This window comes from Lissotriton vulgaris, chromosome 11, assembly GCF_964263255.1.
Source record: "Lissotriton vulgaris chromosome 11, aLisVul1.2, whole genome shotgun sequence".
NCBI lineage: Eukaryota > Metazoa > Chordata > Amphibia > Caudata > Salamandridae > Lissotriton > Lissotriton vulgaris.
Window position 1 is genome coordinate 719,378,874 of NC_141699.1, and position 26,010 is coordinate 719,404,883.

At 48.0% G+C, this 26,010-nt stretch overlaps 1 protein-coding gene across 1 annotated transcript; it reads left to right on the forward strand.

The window, feature by feature from the left end:
- Positions 1–1,812: 1,812 nt before the first annotated feature.
- LOC147683372 (uncharacterized) lies at positions 1,813–7,200 on the forward strand. The gene is made up of 2 exons (XM_086944827.1): positions 1,813–3,106; positions 6,605–7,200. The coding sequence occupies exons 1-2, from the start codon at positions 1,813–1,815 to the stop codon at positions 7,198–7,200; spliced, it is 1,890 nt and encodes a 629-aa protein (XP_086800953.1).
- Positions 7,201–26,010: the final 18,810 nt, after the last annotated feature.

Genomic DNA, 26,010 nt, shown 5'->3' on the forward strand with positions numbered 1-26,010 from the left:
AGCAAGGGACTCACGTCTGAGCATACCCTGCCACACTTATGGCGGCCAAAAGCGGTACAAAAGGGGGTGGTGATGGACGGAGCATCTGAATCAATCAAACACTCACACCCAGTCAAAAGATCTGGGTTTAATCCATCACCGTTCTTTAGCCCACTCTGCCACCCCAGTTCAGACATGGCTATATGCAAATCAGTCTGACCCTGTGCCTCATGGGAACAGTCCAGCCCGAACTGCCAAGCCATGTCTTCCCTGGACCGGAAACAAGCTTCCGAGGACCGGTTTCTGGCATTCCAGCCGTCTTCAGCCCGGCTTGCTTGAATCCAGTGGCAAAGTGAGCAGATTTGTGTTATGTACTTGAACTTTGCTGCAACCGCTTTGTGGGTCTATGTAGGGGAGACGAGTTGGCCTAACTACTTGGGCGTGCGACCTCGGACCTGTCCCCGATTTGTCCGCAGCTCGTTGTTGCCCCTTTTATTGTCTTTGTCGTCGCGGTCCTTAGTTCCCTCGGTCGGGTTCTCGAGCTGCGGCTGGTATGGTGAGTTCTATTCTGCTCACTACTATACGCCCCCCCCTCCCGTCCTCACATGGGGGGCTTGGGGGAGGGAGCTGACCGCAGGGAGGTCTCCTCCCCCGGGCGGTTTGGGAGGGCTGCGAGGGGTTTTTTCTTAAGAAGTTGCCAGAAGGTTCTGGACTTTGGGCTGGCCTAGTAGGACTGGCCAGCCCAATTATAAATTCCCCCGTTCCCGCCTCCTAGCCACCATTTTAGGTTTGGTGACCTGGTGGCTAGGAGGGCTGTTAGCGTTTTTGTGAAAGAGGGTACTGTGTGCTTTTGTGAGACAGTTTCTTAGGCTTTATTGTGTAGGCTTATTGTCTTAACTATTTTCCAATGGAGGATTCGCGAGTTGTCGAGGCGATGCGTCTGCTGGCTGAGGCAGGTCGCATGGATTTGCTGGCAGGAGGTGTACAGGCGCGGCCCCAGCGCCAGGCTTCTGCTGGCGTGGTCGCTGCGGTAATGGCGTGCTCGTCGCCGAAGAAGAGACGCCCGAGCCAGGTAAGCGATAGGGGCCGGTCCCGTACAAGGGGGAGGCGGAAGCTCCGGCGGTATGCGGCGCTTCTAGTGAGGGCGGGAGGGAGGCGTTCCTGGCTCCGGCGCCCCAGGTAAGAGTTGTGGTGGGGGCGGGGAGAGCTCCGGGCATGCCCGGCGCCATGGTGGGGCAGGCGCAGGTTTCGAGTGGCGCGCTGCTTCCCCCCTCGGGTGTGCGGGCGGGAGCCCTGGATTTAACTGGACCGTTTGGTTCAGTTTCCGCATCGACGGGAAGGCGGGGAAGGGGGGGCCGGGGAGGGAGCAAGAAGCGCTCCGCTTCGGACCCGCTGGTCGAGCGGCGCGCACAGTCCAAAGAGGTAGTCTCTGCGCGTGGCGCGCGCAGAGGCTCTGTTCAATTTGTTATACAGGGAGCAGGCCAGGAGCGGGTTGAGCCCGGTGTCCATGACGCTCAGTGGGTTGTACAGGAGTCGCAGTTTGTGCCTGAGGCGGCACCTCGAATGTTGTTAACCCCTTCCAGGCATTTTGCTTATGAGAGACAGGCTGGGGAGAGGAGTGATTCGAGTATGGTGGTACCTCATGTTGAGTTGGGCCCAGGGGGCTTGGCACCTTCTTATGGTCAGGTAGTTTCTGGACAGGATGCCGATACTGGTATGGTGGATGTTGGGGGTAATGTGGGTAGCCCTTTATTGTTTTCCACGCCTGGTTCTTCAGTGGGTGATGTTCTGTCTGTTGGGGGGGGTTCTAGGGGTGAGGGAGAATGGGCCCAAATGGGCGAAGGAGGTTCTCTTTCTGGTGTGGCTTTGGAACAAGAGGCTCCACGTTCAGGGGGTTTTGGGTCTGCTGTTTTTCTGGGAGTGGATGACAGTCTTCAGAGAGAAGGCAGGAGAGTATCACTGGGGGGACACGGATCCTTTCCTCCTGACAATAATGTAACAAGACAGGCTCTTGGTGCAGGGTCGACAGTTCTTAGTTCTTCATTGGTAGTTAATACTGGAGGGTTTTGCGCACCTGGCGTACTGAGCGTGGGGGGTGTGGGCTCTCAGGGCACGATGTTGGGGCATGGAAGGGGTTTTGGCCATGTGAGTGGTGGTTTTGTACAAGGGCCCAGGGATGCAGTTCCACGTTTGGCTGGGGATACAAGAGGCCCATATTTTATGTGTGGTTCACCTGGGTGGGAGCATTTTGGTGCGGCAGGTCTTGCGCAGCGGAGTTTTCAGAAAGATGGTACAGGCCACGATTGGCGTGCAAGGGCTACTATTCAGACTTCTTCTTCAGCAGTGGCGGTGGATAATTTGGATTACAGTGAGTATGAAGAAGTGATAGGTGGCTCTCCGGTCAGGGAGGTGCCTTTGAGATCTAGTGTTCGAGGACGTTCTTTAGACAGAGGTCAGATGTTGAATGTGGGTTCTAATTGGCGGGGGACAGAGTCTGGTTTGGGCGTAGTTTTTAGGAACCCTAGCACACCAGTCCAAACTTTTTCTTTTCAGGACAGGGATAGGTGCGGCGGTCCAGACTTGGCAGGGCGCGGTCCAGTCCACTTTCGCCAAGGTGAAGCGAGGAGAATGCCTAGCGCGGCCCTCTCTGTTCCACCGAGGGAACCCGCCACGGCCAGCACACGAGGGTCCGGCGTGACCCCGCTGGCCCCAACGAGTAGCAGGTATAGGTGTCCTACCTTGCCGGCGGCTATGGAGCCGCAGAGTCAACGCAAGGGGAGTTACAGGCGGGTACGGTCTGCTCCCCCCCCTGGAGGTTCTTCGAAAACATTTAAATGTAATATTGTCGATACCGGGTTGGGTAAGACCCGTGCTGATGTTTTGCCTATTGTTTCTGATTCAGTGGTGCTGGATTATGACGAGGATAGTCCCGAAGAAGGTGAATTGCGGGACGTGGATGGGGGGGTGCCCTCTCATGTATCTGGTAGTGTTTTACAGGCTCCAGTGGTACAGAGTCAAGTGCAAGTGAGAAGAGAGCACGGCCCATCGGTCAGGGCGCCTCGCAGACTGGACACATTGACTTCAGCGCCACGGGCGGAGCCTTCGAGAGTGGTCTCTCTGTTGCCAGGTGAGCAGTTAGCTACACAGGCCAAACCTACTATGGTGTCTGTGGGCATAGGAGGGGAAAGCGATGTTGTTATTTGTGAAGGGAGGTTGCTGAAAGGACGTTACGTAAAGGACACTGCTGTGGGCACTGATGATGTTGTTGAAGTAACGGGTAAAGTGGAGAGTGGTACTAGCACTGGTGCTTCCAGTACGGTTAAAGAACCAGTGGCCAGTAAAGAGTTGAAAATTAAAAAATTACCTTATATGGGGGTCACAAAGCCTTTGGGGGCTCATTTGATGTTGACCACAAAAGAACGTATTTGGAACGGTGAGTATGTGGAACTTCTTAAGCTGCTACACCGGGAAGTCCGGTCCAAAGAGGGGTCTAAGGAAGAGGAGTTTGAGTTGGCCAAACGTCCTAGAGTCCCTTTAAACATTGAAAATTGGACAGCTGCATTCCTTATTTATGCGAGTGTATACTGTGAAAAGTTTCCAGAGCGCAGCGTGTCTCTTTTTAAATACATGGATGTTATACGCAAGGCGCAGATCACTGGAGGGGGGTTTGCTTCGTCCCAGTATGATGAGGAGTTCAGAGCCAGGATGGCTTGGGATCCGGAGGCCAAGTGGGGTGAGCTGGATCTTGACTTATGGCAGCATACCATGGGATCTGCATCTGGGGGGAAGACTATTTTTACAGCGAGTGGCTTCCCTTTAGTTTACCGGCCCTTTCAGGGCAAGCCCACCCGGGGAGGGGTGGGAGCTACTTCAACCACACAGTCAGGCATTGGCGCATGCTGGGAGTTTAACAAGGGATCTTGTACCAGAGAATATTGTAAGTTTAAACACGAATGCTCTGGCTGTGGTAGGAGACACCCATTTTACAGATGCTGGGATAACCAGCCAGCAGGAAGCCAACAGGGGAAACAGGCGAGTGCAGGTGGTTCAGGGACGCCCCCACAGTTTTCAGGGGGAAGGGGATCCAGAGGTTCTAAGGGTGTTGGGTCCAAGGGCTCATACACCGGTTAAGTTGGAGAGATTGCGCCTTGCGCTTCAGGACTATGAGGATGAAGTAGTAAAGAAAAAATTGTTGGATGGTTTTGAATTTGGTTTCCGGCTGGGTTACATGGGCTCAAGGGAGAGGAGATGGTCTGCTAATTTAAAATCAGCATCTGAGCATGGCGCAGTGGTGCAAGACAAGCTAAATAAAGAAGTACATGAAGGAAGGATGGCTGGCCCTTTTCATGATTGGCCGATCCTTAATTTAATTATATCACCTGTTGGAGTGGTCCCGAAGAAAGATCCGGGACAATTCAGGCTTATTCAACACTTATCATGGCCAGAAGGGTCGTCTGTGAATGATTTTATTGACCCAGAGGCTGTTTCAGTCTCTTATTCCTCAGTTGACGTGGCCATGTCACTTGTTGTGACCGCGGGCGCAGCTGCTGAGATGGCCAAGTGTGATATAAAGTCTGCCTTCCGGCTGTTGCCTGTCCACCCGGATGATTGGTGTCTCCTGGGTATACATTTTTCAGGTCAATGGTATGTAGACAAGGCTCTGCCGATGGGTTGCTCCGTTTCATGTGCTCTTTTTGAGTGTTTTAGTACTTTTCTACAATGGTACTTTACTCATCAGTCCTGTCACTCACTGGTAACGCACTACCTAGATGACTTTTTCTTTGTCGGGTCCCCGGGCTCCACGGAGTGCCAGTCTGCTCTGGACACCTTCCAAGGGCTCATGGAGGATCTGGGAGTTCCTTTGGCTCCCGAGAAAACGATGGGTCCTGCCACTGTTTTGACCTTTTTAGGTATTGAAATTGATTCTGTGGCAATGTGTGCTCGCCTGCCTGAGGATAAAAAACTGAAAATGTTGGAGTTACTTGAAGCCATGTTATCCAAAAGGAAGGTGTTGGTGAAAGATGTTCAGGTGCTACTAGGCCATCTCAATTTTGCCTGTAGGGTGGTGAGAGCAGGCAGGACTTTTTGTCGCAGATTGGGCAGGGCTCTTGCAGGTCAACAGTTGCCTCACCATCGTGTTCGTTTGTCTGCTGGTGTCAAGGAGGACTTGAGAATGTGGAAATTTTTTCTCTCTTCTTTTAATGGTGTTCCTTTGGTACGGGACGTTGACTTCCAGTGGGATGTGCAAATGTTCTCAGATGCTGCTGGCAGTGATGGTTTTGGGCTGTATTGGAATGGAAGATGGTGTGCTGAACGTTGGCCGGATGAGTGGTTGAATGGCGGCCGCAGCATTACCTTTTTGGAGCTTTTCCCTTTGCTGGTGGCTTTGACCCTTTGGGGGGAGGAATTGGCACACAAGAAGGTGCTTTTTCGTGTGGATAACATGCCTGTAGTGGAGATCGTTAACCGACAGTCTGCCAGGGATGAACAGGTATTGAAGCTCATGAGAGTCTTCGTGCTGGGTTGTTTGAAACACGACATTCACTTTCGTGCTTTGCACATCCCTGGTGTGGACAATGACATTGCGGATGCTCTGTCTCGTTCACAGTGGGGGAGATTCCGTGGACTGGCGAGGGAAGCAGACAGAACACCGACCCCGATGCCGATTCATCTGTGGCACGTAGGCAATGTCGGGTCGTACAACTGGTGGTAGGTTCTTTGTCTGTGTCTACGCGTTCTGCCTATTCTCTGGCCTGGAGGGAATTTCTGGAGTCCGGTGCTTCTAGGCGTGAGGAAGTTTGGCGTCGTTCTGAGGATGTGGTGAACTTCATTTTAGACCTCATGGATAGAGGGTTGACCAAGGTAACCATTGCAGGTAAATTGGCAGGGATAGCTTTAATGGGTAAGTTGTTGTGGGGTTATTCTCCGACAGCGGGGGAAATTGGCAGAAGGATGCTTGAGGGTTGGGCCAGAGAGCAAGGGCATACTAGTAGACTCAGGGCTCCTTTATCTTGGCAGATCCTGGCTCGGTTGATCACTATTCTTCCTTCTGTTTGTTCAGATGACTTTGAGTCATGTTTATTTTCCATGTTAATGGCATTCATGTTTTTTGGAGCTTTCAGGGTTTCGGAGTTGTTGGGTTCGAAATACAAGTGTGGCCTATTTTGGCGGGATGTTTTTTGTTCGGATGAGGGGGTGCATATATGGTTGGCCAGCTCCAAAACTGATCAGACGAGGAAAGGGAAGGGTGTGTGGTTGCAGGCGCGTGCTCCAAGGCTTACTTGCCCTTTACTGTTGGCGCGGCGCTGGCGTTCACTGTGTGGGGGTGGTGATGATGCGCTTGTTTTTCAGCATATTGATGGCACCCCTGTTACAACATACCAATTCCGCATGGTTTTGCGCAAGGCTTTGCAGCACTTAGGCCTGGATGGGAACTTATATGGGACACATTCTTTCAGGATTGGTGCTGCAACTGAAGCCTTCAACAGAGGTTGGACTGAAAGAGATATCATGAGATTGGGGCGTTGGTCTTCCAACTGTTTTCAGCGCTACGTGAGGAGTCCAGCAGAGGAGGCGCTTGCGTCATCTTCCTTCCCATGAGCTCTAACTCTGTTTTCTTTTGTAGGATCGGTTGCTGGGCCTCGTTCTCCTGTGGTGACAGTCTGGATAGTTGGGCATTCCTTCGTGAAGTGGGCCCGAGTCCAGGCGGCACAGAGTTACTTTGGAGAACTTTTGGGTTTTAATGCTCGAATGTTTAATGTGGTTTGGAAGGGGAAAGGTGGGATGCTCTGGAGAGAGTTAATCCCTTGTCTTAACAACAATATGGTGGGCGGGCTATGTCCTGATATTTTGGTCATCCATCTGGGGGAGAACGATCTCTGTGCTACCAAGGGTGTGGTGTTACTTCGAGCTATTAAAAGGGATCTGGGCCTTATTAAGGAGCTTTGGGCTGGGTGCCATGTCTTTTGGACTGAATTGATACCGCGTAGGATCTGGAGAGGGGCAGTCAATCCCAGGGCTGTTGACAGGGCCAGGAAGAAGGTAAACTCTGAAGTTTCCCGCTGCTGCCGTGGTCTTGGTTTTAGCAGGATTTCCCATAGGGAAATTAAATTTGAGACGGTGGAATTTTTCAGAGATGATGGTGTTCACCTGTCCAGAGTGGGAATGGACCTATACTTGTTACGTGAAGTTTTGGCGCGTTCGCTAGCTATGCAGCGTTGATATTGGTTCGGTTCTGTTTTTAGTTTACTGTTTGGGGGGGCAGAAAGGGAGGTGGTGTAGTTTCTCTCCCCCCCCCTACCTTTCTGGGTGGCGGGGTTTTTGGTTGTATCGGTGCGGTTTATGGTAGATTGTTTGATGAGTATTGGATCGATTCTTTGATTGACAGGTTCAGGGGTATGTTGGTCATTGTTTGACCGTTCAGCTTTTGGGGGGGTATTGGCAGGAGTGAAGGGTCAGGCAGGGTTTATGGTTATAGAGGGCCTGGCTTTCAATATGTGATTGGGGTTTGATGAATAAAGGTTTTTAATGATGACGTAATGATTTGATTAATGACGTAATGTTTATTGATGATGTGATGTTTATAATGTTGTTGTAATGTTTTAATGCTGTATTGTTGGGTGGGGGAGGGGCCAAAGAATTTTAGGGGAGGGGGTGGGGGGCGGGGTTTGTAGTTAATTATTTATTTAGTGAGGTATAGTTTTGTAAGGCGTTGCCAAGGTTTTATATTTGTAATGTGCACCTGTTTCCTAATAAAGCGGCCTTTTCCACACTCAAAACATTCTTGGTCTACTTTTCTCCCACCCCTCGCCCTCCCTCCCAAGGGGGGCTTGGGGGAGGGAGCTGACCGCAGGGAGGTCTCCTCCCCCGGGCGGTTTGGGAGGGCTGCGAGGGGTTTTTTCTTAAGAAGTTGCCAGAAGGTTCTGGACTTTGGGCTGGCCTAGTAGGACTGGCCAGCCCAATTATAAATTCCCCCGTTCCCGCCTCCTAGCCACCATTTTAGGTTTGGTGACCTGGTGGCTAGGAGGGCTGTTAGCGTTTTTGTCCCACCCTCCCTCCCAATTTTTTATTTCCTCTTTTCTGGGGTTTTTCTCCCCCCATTTTTGTTACGTCAGGATTTTTCTCTCTTCTTTTATTTTATATTTTTATTTTTGATTAAAGGCTGTTTTCTTAGATATAGGTGTGCAGGGTTTTTTTCTTGTGATTTGTATTGTCGCTAGGAACAGGTGCTGTGCGGGGTTTTTGGTTGTATCGGTGCGGTTTATGGTAGATTGTTTGATGAGTATTGGATCGATTCTTTGATTGACAGGTTCAGGGGTATGTTGGTCATTGTTTGACCGTTCAGGTTTTGGGGGGGTATTGGCAGGAGTGAAGGGTCAGGCAGGGTTTATGGTTATAGAGGGCCTGGCTTTCAATATGTGATTGGGGTTTGATGAATAAAGGTTTTTGATGATGACGTAATGATTTGATTAATGACGTAATGTTTATTGATGATGTGATGTTTATAATGTTGTTGTAATGTTTTAATGCTGTATTGTTGGGTGGGGGAGGGGCCAAAGAATTTTAGGGGAGGGGGTGGGGGGCGGGGTTTGTAGTTAATTATTTATTTAGTGAGGTATAGTTTTGTAAGGCGTTGCCAAGGTTTTATATTTGTAATGTGCACCTGTTTCCTAATAAAGCGGCCTTTTCCACACTCAAAACATTCTTGGTCTACTTTTCTCCCACCCCTCGCCCTCCCTCCCAAGAGGCGGCATCTGCCCAGGTGCGAGGCGGTACGTTCTGTCTGGTGGGGGGGGGGGGGGTCGGGGGGGGAGCAGTCTGCTCCGAAGGGGCTATGTTATGCGGTGCTTTTGTGCACCGGGTGTATGCACATGTGATCCCTGCTCGGACCTGGAGGCTGTTGATTCCGGTTTTATATTCAATGGGCTTCGGGGTTTTGCGGTATTTTGACTTGTTTCCCCATGTCTACTACGCGACGTAGGGGGAGTGGCAGGCTGTGTTGTTTTGGGTAATACATTACGCTTACGGTCCACACGTCGTCTTATGGCTGTGGCCTCGGTTTGGGCGGGCGGAGCTTTGGGGGCATAACCCCTTCCTTCCCTTTACTTGGTTGAATCATTGGGCTCATGGAAGAGCCACGGTAGCCACAGCACTGTGATACTAATTATGTAGTTTTCCTTCTCTTTATTTGCCTTTGCTGAGAGCTCTCCTTTCTTTTTCGCCTCAATTGATTTTGTTTTTTCATATGACATGATTATGTGAAGAACGAACTCAGTGTCTTAGACACTAGAGTAGTATACATCTATTGTACAGTATCAGTACGTGCAACGTGTAGGAGCAGTAGTAGCTCAATAGGGTGAGCTTTATCCTTTAGAGCCACGGTCCCTGGTTCGTTCCCAGGTAGCAGCCAATTTTATTCCCGCGTTTATGGCTCTCACGTGCCAGGGAGCCCCACCCAGGGGGCAACGAGCATTTTGGATATGGCGCCACAGGATCGAGGCCCTCGAACTCTCCCACGGGGCCGTGCGTTGGCAAAATGGTGTCCACTTGGTGGAGGCCCCGCCTCCTCCTCGGAGCTAAGAAATTACAAAATGGCGCTCTAGTTTATAGAATGCCCGTACGAGCACCGGGGGGGGGGGGGCGCTAGGCACCGTGTTTTTTATCATTGCTTGGTATTGTTACATAGAGTGCAGTTGCGGGCCTTGTGCTAATTTTCAATTATCCTCCCTGTATGTAAATGTTTAGCATTCTTCTTTTAAGGGCCTGCCCGTAGTGCGCTCATTGAGGTGCGCAGTAACGTTTTCATCTGGTCTTCTGGTGCCCCGATTTTTAATAGGTAGCCCCCCTCTTTACCCGGCGCGTCGAGATGCTCAATAGGTAGGTGTGAGGTGAAGTGAGAGCTTACTGGGCAGTGGTGTATGAATTACATTTTCCTTTATATCAGCTAATTGTACGTTTGTTTTCTCTGCCTATTGTCTAGTTTTCGTGTCAACGCTGTTTTTTAAGACTGGGTGATGGATGTTGTTTTCTAAGACATCCTTTTCCTCTGCTGGTTCTTCAAAAGACCTCTCTCTGGTTGTTATTGTTCGGGGCGTCCTGGCTCCTCAGGTGTGTCACAGAGGGTCTTTGTTCTGGTTTCGACGGGAGCCCTCTGAGTTTGGGTTGACTTTAGACGTCTTTTCTTTGCACGCTGAATTTACGGGATGATAGACGTGCTTAGGGTGTTACATTGGAGGTTTTCTGGCTACACTACACTCTTGTACGAACTATCTCTCAGTACAGGTGTGCTTAAGCTAGCACTGGGGTCTCTGTGGGACACAGCATTAATTAACAGGCGGAGTTTGCCGTTATTCTTTTCGACGATTACCATACAATGTTCCTTTTATCTGAGAGGGAGCTGTCCCGATGCACTTCCTGTTATCCCCACATCTCGCTTTCCAGGTAGCTTAGCAGTCTTCTGGACTGAGGGAGGAGATGGTAGTCATCTTGTGCTTAGGCTTTTGGCCCGCTTGTGTTTCCCCTTTGTGCACGAGTTCCGGAATACATGTGTCGTGGTGCCCGTGTCCCCCTTTGTGTTTTCTCGTTGGGGTGGGAGTTCGTGGAGTGGGGGTTTTCCCTCCTTTGCCTCCGGGTGCTGGTATGGGAGCAGCGAGAGGCAGTGTTGTCCCGTTTGTTTTCCACCTCGGCTACTCAGCGAGGAATACTCTTACGCGCAGTGGAGGTCCCAGTGCGGAGATTTGCTTTACTATAATGGGGCAGTCTCCCCCCCTTCGGCCACAGGCCCCGTCCCCCTGCGGCATTCCTTCCCCGGGGCAGTGTCCAGTGATGTCGGCCTGGAGTCACACGGAGCTGAGCACGGGGATGAAATCCATTCATCATTGAGTCTGTTTCCCACCTGGCAAACTCAGCATTGTCACCTCGTGGCCTGTGGCGGTGCTCCGTGTGGTCTTCCTCTGTAATTTTATTAATTAATTGTTGATTAAGGCCCCGGCCCGGTTGTGCTGCGCGAGGCTTCCCCTCCTCTGCTCTTTGCCTCTGACATAGTGGCCTGCTCCACATCGGTTACCAGAGCCAGAGGACGTGGCATCTTGGGAGCCTGCATGCAGCCTAGGAGCAGTATGCACAGGGCGGCTCAGGGAGTGGGATCCTCTTGTACGCCAGGTGCATGCCACGGTGCTTATGGCAGCACCGATTGTCATTACTGCTTGTTACGTTGGAGTTTCGGCTGCTGGGGCTACCATGGGAAGGCGACGCTTCTTGCCTGGCGCTCGGGTTGTCACTCTAGAAATGTTGCGGCGTGCCTTGGGGGAATCATGGAATTACGGGCCATGCCGAGGTTATTGGGGTTAGACCGTGCGGAGGCAGCATGAGCGGAGTGTGTCGCGGAAGGTCTGCTTATGGCGTCAGCCACGCAGTGATCATTGCTGTTTCCTTTAGGTCATGCGGTGCTCGTTTTGGAGCCCGCTGTGTGCGTGCACAGGCACAGCCCGCGTACAAGACCGGAAAAGCGATCAAAGAGTGTCCCAACATTGTACCGCGACGTCCGGAGCGACAAAGAGGCCTCCCCAAAGGGGCAGAGGTCTGAAGTACTCCAGAAGGCTCCTCCCAGCCGCCCCGGACGTGCATCACATACCAGCCTCCACCAACCAGGGGAGACTGCCTCGGGTGAGGAAACTGCTGAGTCATACGGGGGCGGGACAGCCCTTCGTGACTAGGAGCCCGCCCTCCTTATGGCCACTGCGTGGCCTCGGGCAGGCGCATTTGCCTGAGCACCTTGGGGCAGGCCTCAGGGGGCCCCACAACCTAGTGTTGCTTTTCACAGATGTGAGTGCATTCATGGGTGTGGGTTGTGGGCCCGCCCAGCTTTGCAGGGCGGGTAGGGCCTTTTGGCCGCACAGTGCATGTCCGTTGCTCCTGGTTGGGCCGCAGATCGCAGTAAGGATGCATCAAGCATTTTATCAGTGGTTTACTTAGGCACAGAGCGTTGGGAGGATTCAGTATTGTAGCGTCTGTTGCATGAATCTTTCCCTTGAGGACATAATTTGTGGTTTCTCGGGTAAAACCACTGGTGAGTCTGGGATTATCTTGCATCCCCTGTGTCATATTAGAAGGTGTTGGTGATATTAACATTGGTGAATGGGGGCAAATGTCGCTTCCCCTGTGCAAGATGGGAATGCGTTCTCAGATTAACCACTGGTGACTTTGGGCTCATCTTGCATTCCCTGCGCAATATTGGAATGTGTTCCCTTGGATAACCACCGAGTCTGGGCATAGTATGCATCCCCTGTGCCATAATTTGGGTGTTCTCGTATGGATCGCGGGGAGTCTGGGCAAGTTGTGCTTCCACAGTGCCATTTGAATATGTTTCGCGTTAAACCCGGTTGGGTCTGGGCATATCATGCCTCCTCAGTGCTATGCTCAATACCGCCTCTCCGATCCTTGGGACTTGGGTGAGCCGGCAAGCGCCGGTGGGGGCGACGAGGTTGCGTCGCTTCACCCGCTGGTTGTTTCATCGTGGAGCACTCTGCTTTCACTGAGGGGAGGGTAGGTGCTCCTTTCCTGTACCACTTGGGAGTTTCACATGTTGGGACTTCTCCCTGGGCACAGGACGATCAGTTCAGAATGGTGGAATTTTGTGTTATTCCAGTATACCCACAGTTATTGCTTACTATCTTTGAGCAATGACCAATCAGCAACTAATCTTTTTTGCCTGTCGGACTACTGCCCCCTTTGTAACTAGACATGTAACCCCATGGGTAGTATGGTAGAAGACTGGTCGGGCCCTCTCTGGGGGGGGACACGGAGGACTGGTCTTACTGTGTAATTTTGTGTTCCTCTGTTCCAGCTGAGCCAGGCAGTCTCTTTCTTACCAGGCACTTTGACTCCCATTTTATTGTGCTTAGGTTACTTTCTCACACATGCACACCCCAAGCTTTTGAATGTCTGACAAAAGCAGCCTTTTACTTTGGTCTTAGAGTTTCGTGTGGGTCAGAGGGGCGTATTTACTGATTTGGGTCTGCCTCATCGTCAGTGTTTATGTGATATCAAGAAAGTGTCATTCATAGCCTATTAGGTCTCTCTTAGTGCACTGAAATTTTGGATCTGTCACTCACAGCAGTTGAACCCGGTAGCTCTGTAGGGGGTGGCTAGTTCGTGATTGGCTATGCAAGAAAGCGTCTATCGTGGCTTCTTTTCTTATGCAACTAAGCAGCATTGACCTGTCAACAGATGGGCTGTTGTAAGTGTAGTGTTCCTTTTGTAATAAGTACAGGAAGGCATTGGCATGCGGCTATATTCCAGGCAATTTTCAGCACTTTACCTGAACAAGCTGGATAACCAGCACCGGCCCGGGCTGGTAAGGGGTTGTTTTCATGGATATGTTCCCTCTTCCAGAAACGCACGGGTTTCCATGCTATATGTTCTAACCACGCCTAGCAGACCGGCCTGCCAGGGATTGGAGCAGGACATTCGGATTTAGTACTCTGGCACCACTCTGAGAAAGACAGGTGGAAACTGGAACAGGACTTGCCAGGGCTTGCTCCGGGCCAGGAGCCTGAATGCTGTTCCGGGTCAAGTGCTCTTGGGGGGCAAGGTGGCAACTGGTGTCTGACTTTGCGTAGGGGAGAAGTAGAAGTAGTTTCAAGTGGAGGTTTGTGCTCTGGCCATGACATCCTTTCACTTTAGCTTAGTGTGCGCATTCACCTCTTTCAGCCACTAGCCTCTACCCATAGGTGATGGGAGGAATATCCGCACGGGTAGATTGGCAGAATTCTTGTATGGTCTTTTCCATGTGGCCTTTTCCAGTGTTATCTGTAGGTCAGGACTGGTGGTACACTTTAGAGTTGCACTCGGCAGGGGAGAGGGCCTGTCCAAGATGTCAGGGGCAACAGCGTTGTCATGCCTGGACTTCCGTAGAGCGAATTTTTGGCCCTCGCTGAGTCATTCTCTGTGGTGGCATCTCAGCATCACCAGTTTCTTTTACTCCGGCCCAGTGGGAATTTGGTGATGCGGGATCTTCCTGCTCAAATTTTGGGCCTGTCTTAGCCACTCTCACCTCCTCCAGTCTGACCCCACTAGGACCTTCCAGTCTTGCTCCGCTTTCGGTCCGGCTGATCAAATTAGACTCTATATTTTCCAGGTTCACTGGTCTAAATTTAGTTCGTTTTGGCCAGTTAGGTGATCGTTTTGTCTCAACTTTCTTGTAGGGTCAGGATGGGGGCAAGCAATAGGTTTCAGTATTTCTTTCAACCGCTTGGGTTGACACGCAGTGGAAGGCCCTCGGCCAAGTCCATTGGTAAGACTTTCACCTAACAGCACTTTACTAGATGGTTATTCTTGTACTAAAGTAAGGTTCCAGTTGCAGCCTTCGCACGCCAACAACCACAAGTGATGAAGTAACAGTTCCCCTACATGCACTTCTTGATGTTCAGTTGCTTACGTTGCTTGTTTATTACTGCATAGGGCCCAATGGTGACAGGCTAAGGGGGGACGATTAATACGGTCATTACTCGAGGAGATGCTGTACACTGTGTGAGAAGGGACATGCCTAAGCCATACGTATCTGGCCTTTACTCCTGTCTGAGAAGTTAGCGACCAACCAGTGGGCGGTAAAACTTGGGTTTTGTGTAACGTACATGTATGCACCATGAGCTGGATCCCCAAGTTCATCCCTGATGGACTATATGTCCCGTTCTTTAGCCAGGCCGTGGCTGTTGCGGTCAGCTATTTTGTTGGATGTGGTGCAGTGCCTTTCCGGGCGACTGTTTAAGAGACAGTCATTATAGTTTCTCGTAACAGGGTTCTCGAAGGGAGATTGCCAGGTAGGTCCCTTCCAGCATTATAAGCATAAGGAGACATATTTTGTCATGCCTATAAGGTTAGCCTTAGTTGTGGGACTTTATCCCAAGCGAGGTGGCCTAAAGCACGCACCAAGCGAGGGATGAGCTAGTCCAGTCGAGGCAGTCATTTTCTCTTGTGCTCATGAGCCAGGGAGCTATGCTTTGGTGGGAGCCGCCAGTTATTGTAGGTTGCGGTGAATTACCTGAGGAGTCTGTGGGGTCAACTTAACTAGTCTACAATTATGGATGAAGGTTGTTTGGGCGGTACGACTGCCCAGTTAGGGTGAAGTGTTCTGTTTCTTCCAACTGAGACACTTGGACACCCGTTTCTAGGCCCCTGGCCAGGGCAGCTTAGTACCTCAGGAGGGTACTGGACTTTGCTATGCCCCGCCATGACAGGGATTACTGCTTTCACAAGCTGGAGCCTGAAAGGGAGAGATAGATTAGATTCCCAGATGGGGAGCGCTGTGCCCTACACCCCCTCGCAAAGCCCGCGGGGGTATCAGGCGGTAGGTGTCTTTGAGGGACAGGTTATGCCATTATAGGGCCATAGTGGGTGACGCAGCGTTGCTGGGTCCCAGCAAACCCACCAATGGGGATTATAGCTCTCCAACTGGCTCTTTGTCTGGTAGTTTGACAGTAGGCAAGGTGCTCAGCAAGGGAGGCGCTGTAGCCAAGGCGCAGGAAGTCCTGCGCTGTGTGTAATTCAAAGGGCAGAGGAGACAAGACGTCATTAGACTTGGGAGACCTTACGCCAAGCGCAAGGGGCTTTGGGAGGACTTTTTGGCAATCCTGCCCGATTTATACTTGGACCTGTTCAGGCTGGTTAGGGGAGAGGCCCTAGAAATAACGCGCTAGAAATAGTAGGAGGAATGCCGGCCTTGGTGGGGGGCCCTGGCTGCGATGGTCGCCACACCCAGGGCTGTGGCGGAGTTACAGGGCGATCCAGAGGCCGAAAGGTACCTGGGAGTACCCTCTTCAGGAGCACAAAGGATGCTGAGGCATAATATCCCCCGGAAGTCTGTGCGGTGGACCCTGGGACGCGACGGCGCCCCGCTATCCTACGGGTGGTTGGAAACCTGTACAAGCGGGGGTCGCTTGAACGCTCCGCCCCTCGTAGGGGGGGGGCGTGAGCAAGAGGGTGGACCAATGGTTTACCGGAAATGGGAGGAGCTATCTCCTCACCACAACCGCTAAGCAACGATTGGCTAAGGCCACGTTGCAAATTGGCCCATCAGGTGGTAGGCCGCGAGGGGCGGCTTGCCTTTGGATCGTCTGTAAGATAACCCACCTTGTTGGCATGTGTATATGCTAATAAACCTGCAGCTACTTTTATCCAACAAAAAGTTGTCTTGTCTGCTTATTTCTGCGACATGCATGTTGCTGCGAGTGGGCTGGTGAGTGGGCCGGTATTGGCACTATGCAGGCCGACCGAAACGTCCACGCAGGGGACACAAGTAAGAGGGCGGCCCCCATAGTGCCACAAGATGGCACACGGGGCAGCCCAGCGCTATGAGATCCCGGAGGGTCCCGCGCGTCACTTCCGGCCTGGTGTGGGCGGGGGAGAGTATATATTCCTCCCCCGCCCACCTAGCGGCCTCTTTGTCCGCCGTCCCCTCACCCTGATGCTGTTTCCCTCCCTTCCGCATACCCGGCGCTTTCAGGGTGGGGGGGTAATGTCTTCTAATCTTTTCTCATTTGTGTTGCAGGCGGAGTTACAGGGCGATCCAGAGGCCGAAAGGTACCCGGGAGTACCCTCTTCAGGAGCACAAAGGATGCTGAGGCCTAATATCCCCAGGAAGTCTGTGCAGTGGACCCTGGGAAGTGCGACGGCGGCCCGCTATCCTACGGGCGGTTGGAAACCTGTACAACCGGGGGTCGCTTGAACGCTCCGCCCCTCGTAGGCGGGGGCGTGAGCAAGAGGGTGGACCAATGGTTCACCGGAAATGGGAGGGGCTATCTCCTCACCACAACCGCTAAGCAACGATTGGCTAAGGCCACGTTGCAAATTGGCCCATCAGGTGGTAGGCCGCGAGGGGCGGCTTGCCTTTGGATCGTCTGTAAGATAACCCACCTTGTTGGCATGTGTATATGCTAATAAACCTGCAGCTACTTTTATCCAACAAAAAGTTGTCTTGTCTGCTTATTTCTGCGACTGCATGTTGCTGCGAGCGGGCTGGTGAGTGGGCCGATATTGGCACTATGTCTTTACCTTCTGGAAAAAAAGTCTCACATCGGGAGGCACAGCAAGAGCGCAGGTCGTTGGTTTTCGGCTCTCAGCTTCGTAGTCTGTCGTGGCCGCTGGGCCGCTGGGCCACTGGCTGCTGGCTGGCTACTGACCAGCTGCAGTGTCACATAGAGCAGAGCCTGTCCTTCGTGACCTTCGTATGCGCATCGGGTATCAGCAGCACGGCACGGCTCGGCACAGCTCCAGCAGGGCAGGCATAGGATCACCGGGTCACATATCGTTGTTGAGCCTGGACGCCACTGCCACCATCCCGACAGTCGGCCGACTAAGCTGCGGCCGCCATCTTGCCCCGATACAGGGTAAACTTCTAGTCCAGAAAGCTAGAGGAGTTCTGCCATATCGTCTGCCCCAAACTTTCCAGTGGCAAGTCTCTTACTGTGAGAATGCCAATTCACTGCTTTTTCGCCTCACTGTTTTCTGTATCTTTTTTTTTTTAAACTGTTCTTCTCCGGAACCATTTTCTTTGTTCCAGAAAGGGTAGTATCACCACGTGGGCAGGGAATGATCCAGAACTGCTGCAGTTTCCAGGGCCACCTCCATTAACTTACGTTTACAGGGAGGATTTAATTCCCTGTACTCCCTGTTTTTTTATATATAATTCACCCCACACTTCACGTGCACTATTTAATCCCATGCTGAAGTGCGGAAGGGACCTTTTCCTGAGACACATCGGACACGTAGACATGTTGCATATTGTCACACACACTGTCACATTGGTCAATGTGTGCTGGTCAATGTGTGCAGGCCAGCATAAGATTTATTCTGGAAATATACTCTTTCTCTACAAATTCCTTTGCCTAGATAAACGTAGATGCATCCCACTCTCTGGATGTGTGCTGTGCACTTTACCACACATCCAATGCGTATTGTTTTTTTTTTTTATAAATGAAAACGGTTTTTTGTTTTCACCTGTTTCAAGGAGGCATGAGTTTTTGACACAAAGCCCGTTCTGACTATCATAGTAGGTCAGGCTTTGTGTCAACAACTATAGGTGTTTGCGATGATCTGCACAAATAACACCCCTATAATACCCCTTAGCAATAAAGTGATAAAAAGCAGCATAATGTACTTTTTGCGCTAAGAAAAAGAATTGTGCTGGAAAGTGAGAGTCCTAGAACATGTTACAGCAGAAAACAGAAATCTGGAGAAAATCCTATTCCAGAAGAAGCACCGGTGGATCTATAAGCTGTCCACGCACATTAAGGGACTGATCAATGATATTCCCTTGGTCGAATATCCTATGAATCACTGGAATTCTGACAAGTCTCGGTTTCCTGCACCATATCATCACACACACATGTGATCTATATGACCCTTATAATGAGTCCTGCAACCAAGAAACATTGAGCTTTGTCATGTGCAACTCCAAATGTAAATACTATAATATAACCCACCGCAGGCAGGTGGTCTTTCATCTCAAGCCCCCTTTTTATTTTTATTTACACTTGTTCATTGCACTTATCACTTTGAGGGAATCATTGTTATAAAAAGATATACGTGGTTTGTTCTGTGTTTCTCTCAAATACATAAGAAATGGAGCAATACGAGCCAAAGCAAATGGACCCTAGACATGAAAAAAGCCTCATGGAAGAGGTGCCCTATGTATATATGCTGAATCATTCATAAGCGCAATGCCAACTGTGCGCCTATGCGGGAGGCGGGACTAGAAATTTCCGACCTCACCACTGTGGAGAGACACACACCACAGCTATCATGTGACCCAGGTGGAACTACACTTCCTGACCTCACCGCAATAGTGACATGTTCACCGGGCCCTCCAGCTTCCAGCTCTCGAGCATAGGAGACGTGCCTGGAGGGGGAGGCGTGTTTATAACACTGCAACGGCTACTAATATGGCCTCCGGGGATCCATGGCTCACAACCAGTAACACAGTAATGACACGCTAACCACATGACATGTTCCTCTAAACATGCATGAGCATGAGCACAGCTAAGATGCAGGGAGTACTGGGAAATGAGTAGGCAACTCCATGGATGATGTCCCTTGATAAAGTAAGTGAAGGGGGCTTTTACTTATGGACATGTAGTAACAAGCGCACACTGCAGCAGGAGATTACAGGCAATTTCGCTTTTGATCCCCAGTGTGTGACTACAGGGATCTCTCACTCCCACTACCTTATGATGCCTAACTAATATGACGACAGCTTGAAAATGAAGAGCACTATAAAAAAATTGATTATGATATGGAAAGGATGATTACAGATAAATTGACCACAATGATTCAGATTGGTGCAGAAAATGGATGGTTATCTAAACATGAGGCAAAATATCACCTCAACCAAAATCCAAGAACTCCCTTAATGTATATATTGCCAAAAATCCACAAAAATGCAGAGCATCCCCCAGGCCGCCCTATAATATGGGGAGTGAATTCAATCCTGGAAAGGCCCGCAAAGTATATTGACACCTTCCTCAAACCATTGGTAAGCCTAACAACTAGCTATATAAAAGACTCCATGCAAGCCATTAACATCTTGGAAGACCAAACGTTCGACAATGACAATGAATTCCTAGTCACCTTAGACATTATTAGTCAATACACTAATATTCCACAAGAAGAGGGACTAGAGGCAATGGAATATTTTCTGGAGAAAAGGACAAGACCACACGAAATTCCCACGTCATATATACTAGAAATCGGAAGAATCTGTTTAAAATACATTTTTTTTTAATTCAATGAGCAGGAGTACCTTCAAACGAAAGGTACTGCTATGGGATGTCCATTTATGTTCATGGCACTCTACAAAGAACGATGGATTTATAGCAACAACCCCTTCGATGGCCATATAAAATCTTGGCACCGATATATTGATGACATCATAATGGTCTGGAGGGGTTCTTCAGAAATACTTAATGAATTCTACACTTGGCTCAGTCAACGCAATCCACACATACAGTTTACTTTAACCTCCAGCAAAGATGAGATTAACTTTCTAGATTTGAAAATCCAGCATGAGAATGGAAAGTTATTCACCTCATTATTTACAAAAGACCCGATTCACAGAACTAACTTGAGACAAAATCCTAAACTTACTACTTTTGGTATTCACAGAAGTTAGGATTTTGTCTTAAGTTTGTCTTAAGACAGGCTTAAGACAGACTTAAGACAGACTTAAGTTAGGATTTTGTCTTAAATCTGTTTTAAGACAAATTTAAGACAAAATCCTAATTTCTGTGAATACCAAAAGTTGTAAGTTTAGGATTTTGTCTTAAGTTAGTTCTGTGAATCGGGCCCACAGACCGTAATACACTACTGCATTATACCAGCTTTCATCAGAGAAGCTTAAAAGATAACTTGCCATATGGCCAATTTCTTCGCATAAGAAGAAATTGTTCCAAAAAGAGGATTATTTTACGAATACTAAAATCCTATTAGAAAAACTGATGGAACATAACTACCCTAGAAAAATGACCAAAAGAGCAATGAAGAGGGCCTGGTTTACACCCAGGGAATGTCTACTAACACCTAAAGACAAGAACAAAGATATGTCATTGGTCTGTGTCACGACCTATTCAGGTTCTACAAATGATGTCAAAAAAATAATCAAATGGAACTTGGAATGCGTTAAAGGTCTGAAAGAAATCAAAGTACTGCCAATATTTGCGATGCAGAAAAACAGAAGTATCAAAGAACCTCTGGTGAGAGCAAACACCAATAAGAAAAAAGTTCAACCGTCCTTACAATCCATGCTATCTCTTCCACCAGTAAAAGGTCACCACCGATGTGGGAACTGCATAGTTTGCAGTACCACCATGGAAGGAACAGAGTTCACGTACGGTAATAAAATCATCCGACATGAGGAATTCATAAATTGTAATACCCCGAACGTGGTGTACTGCGTTACATGCCCATGTGGCATGGCATACGTTGGAAAAACGACTCAACCAGTAAAAACAAGAATACCACAACATAAATCGAGGATAAAATGTAAAGTGTTGACAGCACCGATGGTGAAACACTGGTTGGAACAAAACCATACACTAAGCGATATGAAGTGGACAGTCCTCAAACATATCAAAGGACGAATGTCAGCTACACAATTGACGAATCAAGAAGCCAAAATGATATTGAGACTTGGCACCACAGAAAATGGCTTAAACGAACGTTCTGAGATCATGCACTGCCTGTAACCACAAAACAAAAAATAAAAACATCAAAACTTCGAAAAGGAAATGACTAAAACGGTTGTGGATACACAAAACCAAGTGGAAGCACAATCATCTGCCTGAAACTTTCTTTTACCACCTTAATGACATCTAGAGGGTCCTTGCCAAAGCACAGTCTTAAAATAAATAATATATTTATAACATGAGGTCTAAGTTATAAAGTGAAATTGAGGTTCGGGCAAGATTTCACAACTATGAACGCAAATATCTCCTTCTTTTTTGTGAATCACCAACCATGTTCCAGCAAAACATCAGTATAATAAAATAATCGAAGGATTATCGTCATAAGTCCCAAGCCTTCCGGAATAAAGTTACGAAGAACAATCAATAAAGTTGGTTGGCATGGAAACGATACAACAGGAAGACAGGCAGCCGCCCGAGACCGACGCAAGACATCAATTCAATAAACGTAGTCAATCAAATGCTCAGCAATTAAACTGACGAAGCAAATGAGATGCACACGTACAAACGCGGAAAGGAGCAACAGAGCTGAATTTGAGAAGCCGGATTTTTAAACCACTCGATCAACAAGCAGCAGCAAGTATACAGACAAAAGGTAACCCGATCGTGGTACGAAGAATGAATGCAACCAGGGGCATGGTGACAGAGCGAAATGTTAAACCACAGGTCACCCTACCGCTAATGGCAGACGCAATAGCACAGTAACAAACACTTGTGAGAGCTAACAAGAAACTTTGCTATTTGCCACTAAAAGTTCACAGGAGCAAGAAAAAAGCTTACACACGACTAGCTACGCTTTATAAATATAGATAGTGTGCTCGTGAACACTTTGAAAGAAACACGAGCACAAAGGAGAAGCCCTAAGTCTGAATAATGCATGCGCTTTAAAAACACGGCAGAGCAATGTAGGTGGCCAGTTGGTGAAAGACCGCATAAAATGTGAAAGTTTAGGCAATATACTGATTAGTATGAAGTTGTCTAATACAGGGTACTTAAATCCTTAGGAAAAAGGAACACATGAAAAAGAAGATGTAAGATTTCAGTATCTGCAAAAAAGGGATGGAGGAACAAGTCCCCAGATATCCCGTGCACACTAGGTATGATAAAAAGGACCTGTGAAGAGTCCATGCTCAAAAACTTTTTTAACCTTTAAGCAGATTCACTGAATTTCTTTCCATTCCTTTTAGGAATTTTAGATCACAATAATCCTACACTCACAGCCCCAGCCCTGAGGAAGACCTTCTTAGAAATCCTCCTGGTCCCAAGCACGAAGGTCGAAACGCATTGGCACCCACACAATTCACTTCCTTTTTCACAGGACTTGGAGTATCAGTACTAAACTGGGATAATAAAAAGGACCCAACAAGTTTAGCAAAAACAAGATGGTCTAAACTTTGAACAATGTTAGAATGACACTCTGAGCTTAGTTTTTTATAGGACCACTTAGTGAAAAATCACAGAGGAATACCAGTCTTATGTATCCTGGTAGAGATAAGAAAAAAAGAGTAGGATTACTATAAAATGTGACATATTTGTGGATGATTTTGTGTATAAAAAAACATATATGCACATTGCGCTGGTTTTGAATATTGTTTATGGTTTACAGAAAAACAGTTATATGAAAATGTATGCATGAAAAATGTATGTATAAATAGAGCATAAAAAGAATCAAATTGTGGTTTTGTTAAACTGAAGGTTAATCCTTTTCTGAAAAAGAAAAAAAGAATATTTGAAGAGAACCAGTCTTGTTGTGCTGTTTATTGTTGTGAAGACAAGTAAATGTGGTGTTGTATGTCTACCGTAAGTGTCAAAATATTGAAAGTTAGAATTATCATTTATTGAAATTGTCGTGGGAAAATAGTTAGACCCATGGTACTAAGAAAACTGTGAATCTATGGTCCCAGAGGTATTACTTTTTCGGTTAACTAATATGTAGGACATGTTGGTCACAGATGAGACGGCTCTTTTATTGACACTTGTGTGTGCATGCCGTCATTTTATGTTTATTTATTATATTTTTCCTTATGTTGTGTACGCTTTTTAATTGTGTATATTTGTACAGGTTGAAACTTGTTGACATGATGAAAGGGTAATTACACATGTTTGGATGCTTTGATGCACACAGTAGGGATGTTGTGCTAAAATATGAGACAAGAAAATGCAGGGGACTAACGATCCCCATAGAATGAAATTTAATTGTATATTTTCTTTTTCTGAGCAGAGGCTATGAAGAGGAAAAGGTCTATTATGGTCTGTATGTTTGTGTGCATGCTCTATTATGTTTGTTTGACTGCATGAGTCTACCAGTTGGAACTACCAATCACGCAACATAGGAATTTACTACATCTTCTGGTCCCAAAGAAAGCCTACCGACCCTTTGAGCATTTTATAGGCTGGAACATGTCGACCCATTGATGTGCTGGCTCATCATACCCATGAGACATCCCACTGGTTTTAACCTTGCCTAAGGACCTTTGCAGTAAAGAAAATTAGGATCTGGCAGGCAATTTTAACTCACTCATATTTCCTCGTTCCCAGTTTAAGAACTCCGCTTACGATTTGCATTGAGGCCACCAACATCAAAACGGGTGCAGTGGGTGAGGATCCAATGATGAAGCATGCCACAGGTGGTACTTGTGGGTAAGGATCCCTCAAAAATATCCAAGAGGCGCCAGGATTTCACTAAATTACCTGGGTGCAGATCCCACATTCTCTAGAGATATACTAAGGACCATGCAACTGATTTCTCAATCTGACAAGATCAAAGAAATATAAGTTAACCCTCCAGAGTGCAAACACTCTTTAACAAGGCCAAATCTCTTATAATGCCATTTGAGAAACAACTAAAGCCAAAAATAAAAATCTCTAACGTCTGCCTGAGTGTTATTTCTGAATGCTCCATCATTTCAGAAGGTAAGTAAATTAAATTGAGAAAATCCTATGCATCTAGGCGCACAAAGACAGCCAAGTGTGCACATGCACTGCTATGAAAAGGCTACCTCCAGGCAACACAGGGGACTGACCATTACAAATGCAGAAGTTAAGCAGAGAAGCTGAAAGCATTTAGAAAGTTAGAGAGTCTGAATTCTCATGCATAATTTCATAAACAAAATATTAGGGACTCATCCTTCAGGCCAAAAATCCAGTACATGCAGTCTCTAAACTCCCCCAAGACTGTGTTTTCTTCCCCTCGTCCCTCCCGATGTTTCCTCCGAGCAGACGTTGCAATTAGCAATAAACATGAAAGGGCAGTGTAAAAAGTGTTTTAATGTGGCAGTGCTTTGCTTACAAAGAATTCTGCATCTGGCAACATCACCAAACTACCCTAACCAGTGAACTAGTACATAACCTCTCCTAACTCCAGTAACTCCCGCAAAATCCATCCCTTCGAGGCCTTACTCCATGAGCACCTATCACTCCTTTCTTATCACTGAGCCTACCTGTTACCTAACCTGCCCTACCATTCTTCTCATTTGACCATGAACTTATAAGCCCATCCTCTATAAACCTCGAACTATGAGTCTTCTTGCCTTCCTTGACCGACAGATTTGCCTTACTATCACCTAGAATTTCTATTTCTCCTCCCTTCCTTGCCCAGTCCCTCCTTCTTACCTTCCTTGAACTACTGGTTCACCTTTATCCACTTTGATCTACCGATCCTCGTACCCTCACCCCTTGATTTACTGCTTCTCCAGAGGAACTCACCTCAAGTACCTCCTTCTCCCTCTAGGTTAATCTATCCTTTCCAAAGTAAGGCCAATCCTCCTCTAACACCTGACTCAAACATGCATCAAAAGAAATATGTGTAATCTCATCAACTAGGAAATCATCTTGTGAGGTGCTTACCTCTATCACCACCCCTAATTTTCCATCACACCCAATTCACTGCCCCATGCTGTCTGCCACTCAAAATCAATTGATTAGCTCGCATAGTTTCATCAAATAACATTTACTTTCTAATAATGAATGGAGCACATCAACTTTAAACAGAGCAAATTATCCATACATATTTATTAATGCTTCATCCTCACTAGGCTATTGTTGCATCAGAAGGTCCTCCTTTCCTTTTTCGACTTCCCATGGGCCTTGACTACCACTACCAGGGTTCGATGTAATATGTAACGCCTAGTACTCAGGAGAGGGTACGTACTTGAGTCCCTTGACTTTCTTTAAAAAAGCTCAGACTCCCTTGCTATTAGCTCTCAAGTTATTAGGGGTCTGATTTCGGGTGTGGGGGACTGGTATGTCGTTTGTTTCCTTTAGGGCCCACTTTGTTTGCTCGTATTTTAGTTTGCTTGCACATTTAGGCTGCTTTGCCTTGCACACCTTACGCTTGGCATATTTATTTTTGTGCCACAACATTATTTGAGAAAAGCACTGCACTTGTTTTAGTTATTGCATCAGTCTGTCTGAACATCTCGTACAAGGTCAAACAACACTGTGCCCGGTCTTTTGTGATCGATTAACAAACGTAGCTTGGCAATTAAACACAACGTACGTTCACATCTGCTGTTTTCAAGAAGACCCCTAATAACAAATACACAGAGACAGGACATTTTGAAAACAGAAAAAAAACATTCTAGCAGAGGAAAGATCCCAACGAGAGAGAGATCCCCTGCCTGAGATGTAGAACAACTACATATGCATAGCAGGTATGGGGTTCGCCACTTAACCCAGAGATTGATAATATAACACTGTGTTTCCATAGTGGAGGTGGGCTGAGGCAGATAAATAATTCACCATGGTAGGACTTTGTATTGTCTATAGTTTCCATATAATGCCCTCAAGGTGTTGGGAT

Coding starts and splice junctions, on each gene's coding strand:
- LOC147683372 (XM_086944827.1), top strand. CDS start 1,813: ATGGGCGAAGGAGGTTCTCTTTCTGGTGTGGCTTTGGAACAAGAGGCT. Junction 3,107..6,604: donor AGTGGTCTCTCTGTTGCCAG/GTGAGCAGTTAG, acceptor TTTCTTTTGTAG/GATCGGTTGCTGGGCCTCGT.